At 35.1% G+C, this 5940-nt stretch overlaps 1 protein-coding gene across 1 annotated transcript; it reads left to right on the forward strand.

Annotated features, from left to right (window-relative positions):
• The first annotated feature begins 3552 nt into the window (after nt 1-3552).
• On the forward strand, nt 3553-4221 carry LOC131604302 (uncharacterized). Its single transcript, XM_058876748.1, has one exon. It carries the CDS (start codon nt 3553-3555, stop codon nt 4219-4221), a length of 669 nt encoding a protein of 222 aa, XP_058732731.1.
• Nucleotides 4222-5940: the final 1719 nt, after the last annotated feature.

The following is a 5940-nucleotide window of genomic DNA, read 5'->3' on the forward strand; positions in this document are numbered from 1 at the left end:
TTAGTATTTTTCAAAACAAGGAGAATAAATGTTATTTTAGCAGTGGAGAAGATTTGGGGATTTCCTTTGATGAACAGTGTACCAAAATGAAGAACTCTAAGAAGGTTAGAAGGAAGTTACGTGAAGTTTTGGATCTGGGAGCAAAGGTGGAGAACTTCGGGTATCCGGTGGAGAATCGATTTGTTGTTCTTCAAGAATAAAACGCGCCACTGCCAGGTACCAAACCTCTCAATGCCAAAAACAATTATCTTTCTAAAGGCATTCAGTTATCCTGTGAATCTCTATCTAATTCGGATGTTAGAAACTGTAATCATAGAATAGTTAAGGGAGTGGTGGATAAAGTTCCAGAAGGATTGTGGAACTCAATTAAGAGGCTGGGAATATCTAATTTATCTTCTGAGTTTGACCCGGTGGCGAAATTAGAGGAGCTAGAAAGAAGGGACAACAAACGAGGAGAGGAGGTGAAGGGGAAAGAAGATTATTGTCCATGATCATCTTTTCTTACAACATAAGAGGAGGGGGGAAGTATTAAGAGAAGAGAGTAGGGCTTCAAATTCAAAGAAGAGGAGCTGATGTTTGTTTTGTTCAAGAATCTAAACTTAGAAATGTGGAGATGGGGATTATAAAGGAAATGTGGGGTAACGACAAGGTGGAATGGTCTTCCTCGGATGCTTTAGGGGCGTCGGGAGGGATTATCATTTTATGGAAGAAAGATTTCTTCGACTTGCAGTTTACTTTTAGAGGAGATGGTTTCTTGGGAATTTGTGTGGAGAAGGAGGGAAGGATGATTTATCTGGTGAATGTGTACGCTTCTTGTGATAATTCGGTTAGGAGGAAAACGTGGAAGAAGATTATTGAGTTTAAAAATAGTAACTCTTCGGGTTCGTGGTGCGTTGGGGGAGATTTTAATTCTATATCTTCCTTGGAGGAAAGAATTGTGATTTCTAGTAGGGGCTACAAAAAGGATATTGCTTGCTTCAAGAAATTTATCGAGGAGATGGATTTGGTGGATTTGCCTACTATAGGAGGAAAATTCACTTGGTTTAATAGTAATGGGAAATCGATGAGTGGGATTGATAGATTCTTACTTTCGGAGTGTTTTATTGTTGATTGGAAAGTAGAGGGGCAATATATAGGAGGGAGAGACAATTCTGACCATGCTCCCATTTGGATTAATGATAATAGGAAGGAGTGGGTTCCCAAAGCTTTTAAATTCAATAATGCTTGGTTGAAACATAAAGATTTCCAAAAGTTTGTTATAGAGGAATGGGGAAAGTTGTGTGTGAATGGGAGGGGAGATTTTTGTTTGGTGGAGAAGTTGAAATTGTTAAAATGGAGGCTTTCGTGGTGGAACAAAGTGGTGTTTGGATGGATTAATCTCAATATCAACAACGCCACCGAGGATATGGATTTTTTAGATAACGAGTTTGTTAATTTTGCAGGTAATGCTCTGGAGGAGGTGGTGAAAAGGAGGGCCAAGGCGGCGGAAATTTTTTGGGATAATCTCAACAAGAAAGAAGGGTTACTCCGTTTAAAGTCTAGGCAAACTTGGCTCTCCGAGGGAGATCTCAATTATAGATTTTTCCATAATTCTTTAAGGAGTATAAAGGGAAGTAATTCGCTTCTCTCTCTTATATCTAGGAGGGGTAGATTGGAGGAGGTGAAGGACGTAAAAGATTTCATTTATGATCATCTCAAAGGTTTCTTTAAGGAAGAGGAGGAATATAGACCGGTTCCTAATAATCTAGGATGGAAGACAATTGGGAGTTCGGATAGAGTGATGATGGAGAAGACGTTTACGGAGGAGGAAGTTAGGGAAGCTATTTGGTCTTGTGGCGGGGACAAGAGTCCGGGTCCGGATGGTTATACGATGGATTTCTTCAAGTGTTTTTGGAAGCTTCTTAAAGAGAACATTTTAAAGTTTTGCTCCGACTTTCAATCAAGAGGTACGCTTGTGAAATCCATTAATTTGTCATTTATTGTTCTTATCCCAAAGAATAATAATCCACAAGATTTAACCAAATATCATCCTATTTTCTTGGTGGGGAGTCTTTACAAAATATTAGCAAAGTTGTTGGCTAATAGAATTAAAAAAGTCATTGGAAATTTGGTTTCCCTAAACCAAACCGCTTTTGTGTCGAGGAGAAATATGATGGACGGGGTTTTGTTAGTGAACGAGTTGATTGATTGGACGAAAAGATCGAAGAAGAGTTGTTTCATATTAAAAGTTGACTTTGAGAAGGCATATGATTCTATTTCATGGAATTATCTTAGATTCGTCATGAGGAATATGGGGTTTGGTGATTTGTGGATGAAGTGGATGGAGATGTGTGTCTTTATGAGTCATATGTCCGTCTTGGTGAATATAAGTGCCACAAGGGATTTTAGGGTACAAAAAGATTTACGACAAGGGGACCCGTTGTCACCTTTCCTTTTTGTCTTAGCTATGGAAGGTTTAACCGAGTTTGTTAGGAGGTCGGTGGCGTTGGGAGATTTTAAACCTTTCAAGTATGGTGATAACGGAATTGTAGACATCTTACAATTCGTGGATGATACCATTATCATTGGAGAACCTTCAATTGATAATATTTGGAGTATGAAGGTGATGTTGAGAGGATATGAGCTAGTTTCGGGTTTGAAAATAAATTTCTCTAAAAGTAACATTTGTGGTACGAATATTAGCGAATGCTTTATGAATTCCGCAACCACGTTCCTCGCGTGCAAAAAAGGAGACATACTATTGTTGTTCTTAGGTATTATGGTGGGGGCGAATCCTAGAAGAAAGAAGACGTGGTTGAGAGTGATTAACAACATCAAAAGTAGACTTTCAATTTGGAAAGGTAGAAACATATCCATTGGTGGTAGAGTGACGCTTATAAATTCGGTGCTTAACGCTATTCCTTCCTTCACTCTCTCTTTTTTCAAGGCACCGGGGTTAGTCTTAAAAGAGATAAGAAGCATTCTTAGCAATTTTTTTATGGTGCGGCAATGCGAACAAGAGAAGCGTGCATTGTGTGAATTGGTAAACGGTTTGTAAACCTAAAGAGAAGGGGGACTTAGGTGTGAGAGATGCGGGGGAGGTGAACAAAGCTCTTCTCCTTAAGTTGAAATGGAGGATTCTTTCGGAGGAAAAAGCTATTTGGAGTGATTTTTTGTCGTTGAGATATCATGAACCGAAAGTGAAAGTGTTGGCTTATGGTGGGAGTGCTAATAGCTCTAAGGACTCCATTTGATGGAGGGATGTCATAAACAATGATGTGAAGGAGGTTCCTAGTGAGGAAGGATTTATGGGGTGTGTTCAAAGTATTATTAAAAAAGGAAACAGTGTCTCTTTTTGGTTTGGTTTATGGATAGGCGATCAAATTTTGTGTTTCAAGTTCCCGGAATTATTTGAAATCTCTACTAATAAGTTATGTACAGTGGCTGATATTATTTTTTTGGGAGAATGATGAGGCTGTATGGAAAACAACCTGTATTTTTTCTGTTGAGTTCTTGGATCTGTTACCCGCGGCCAGCATCATCATCAAAGATCAGTTGCAACAGATGCTGACCATGATGCATTCGGTCAAACCAGAGAAGGAAGGAGTTGACGAATTCCAGTGGAGGTTGAATCCGGACGGATGTTTCTCGGTGGCTAGCATTTCAATGTTGCTGGCTGACAGTAAAGAGGTGTCGTGGCTGCCCTCTACGGTGAAGTTATTAAAGCTTTTTTGGAATTCGCTTGTCCCGTTCAAAATTCAGATTTTCATGTGGAGGGTGTGTATCGATAGACTACCTACAAAAGACTCTTTGAGTAAAAGAGGAGTTCTTGATATCTCTTCAAACCTTCTTTGCGAGTTTTGCAAGATTCATTTGGAGACTTCTACACATTTTTTTTTTCTGTGTAATGTGGTGAAGGCTTTGTGGAGGCGGATCTATCTTTGGTTAGGGGAGGATCTCCCTTTCTCGTTAGCGAAGTTTTTCGATTTCGGTATCATTCAAGAGAAGGTGAAAAATGTGAAATCTAGGAAGAAAATTAACTCTATTTGGATTGCTACTGCTTGGAGTCTTTGGATCATGAGAAATGCCATGATTTTTGATAAGGTTGCATATAGTTTTGATAAGGTGTTTTACAATATTATGTTTCTTTCTTGGAGTTGGTTAGATAGTTCTAATTCGCTTTTGTCGTGTAGTTTTTATGACTGGTATAAATTACCATTGGATTGTTTCAATGATTTATAGGTTGTCCGGCTTGTAAGAGTTGCACCCCTAGTGTGAGTTCTTATAATCAATTGCTTATTAAAAAAAATAAAAGTTTTCGCGTATCGCTCTCATAGTGTAACATTGGGTTGGGATCATTTGATTATGTTTTATTTGAGTTGTTGACTTTATCTAATTGATGATTTATAATTTAAATAAACTTAGAGTTCTATTTTGTTATGACAATATAAGTTGTGTTAAAGTTTAAATTTTGCTATGATTTGCGATGTTTTATTTTTTTTTTTTAGAAATCAAGATATCATTAAAGGGAGAACTAAGAGTTCTCCAACCCGATTACAAAAGAGAAAACGGGAAAATCCCGTCAAAGAAAAATTACTAACCAATTACATTACGAGAGATAGTACAAAAGCACCCTACAAAACTCGTAAAAAGATTTGCGATTTTATGCCGAAAAAATGTACCTTTTTAAGTAATTTATTTTCCGCATATTATATAAACTAAACGCTTGGAGTTTAGGGTGTTACACCCATCTATCTGACTCCTACCTTGTGAGGGAGACCCCATTATTCCCTCATATATGGGTTGTCTTTTCTGAGATAGTTGTGTTTTTTCTATTCTTTCATTTCATCTCTTGTTTGGTGGTGTTTCTATTTGTTGCCATCTCTTGTATTTTTTGGTTATGTTTTTTCTTCTTGTAAAAAGATTTCCCAACTCATATATATAGTAATCAAATTTATAAATATTCTGTTGTTAAAGAAAAGTAAATGTAAAAGTATAATTTTTTGAATGAATTAATTACGTATTACCACTATTATCAACAACAAAATAAGTCACAAACCATTATCATTACAAGGAATTTGTTGTATAAATTTCCTTTTTATTATTTTTAAAAGAATTTCCATTTTATTTAGTACCTATCCATGCTGATATAGTTCAAATTTAATTAAATTAAACACATGTTAATCTATATATGACAAAAAGTGATTTATAAAGTCCATATTCATTGTTTTGTTCTTCTAATTTTTGCTAATTCGTTGAACATTTTGTATTTGCTTAATACTTCTTTTTGCCAAATTCAAGAAATTATTCTCAAAAACGAGTTTGATATTTAAAAAATAAATTATGATGAAGAGATCATTGTTTGTGGGTGAATGAAATTGCTTATTTATAAAAAAAACCTATAAACATTAAATTTGCAACGCAATAGTGCCTTCGTGTCTTTTATGCGAAGAAATTTTCGTTCCATATAGCATTGCTGTTAAAATAATTTTAAGTAAATTTTTTAAATTTACTTTTTAATTGGATAATTTTTAAATATTGAATAGATATGCTCGGTTGACAATTAAGGAAACATTAAAAAAAATTAAGAAATTCTAATTTTTCCTAAACTAATATCGAATTTCAAACGATTTCCTTTTATATTATTTTTCTTAATTCTAAGTTCTAACTATTGACCATATTTCTTTAAATTAGCGGACCATTGTTTCCGATGAAAATAGTAAAAAGACAACTAAGTTATCATTATTATTAATAAAATAAGTCTAAAAAAAGTATAAATTAATCACACTGTATCTATATGCACCAACAGTATATATAAAATGACAACTGTATTATTATTATTTATAAAATAATGTATGGTATATTCAACTACTTAAATTAAAATTAAAGTACAATGCAGCTAAGTATTCTTTCACTAGTAATTATTGCATTCCTTATATTTTCTTTGACAGATATTGATAT

This window comes from Vicia villosa, linkage group LG5 (genome assembly GCF_029867415.1).
Source record: "Vicia villosa cultivar HV-30 ecotype Madison, WI linkage group LG5, Vvil1.0, whole genome shotgun sequence".
In the NCBI taxonomy this organism is placed as follows: Eukaryota; Viridiplantae; Streptophyta; class Magnoliopsida; order Fabales; family Fabaceae; genus Vicia; species Vicia villosa.

Coding starts and splice junctions, on each gene's coding strand:
- LOC131604302 (XM_058876748.1), top strand. CDS start 3,553: ATGATGCATTCGGTCAAACCAGAGAAGGAAGGAGTTGACGAATTCCAG.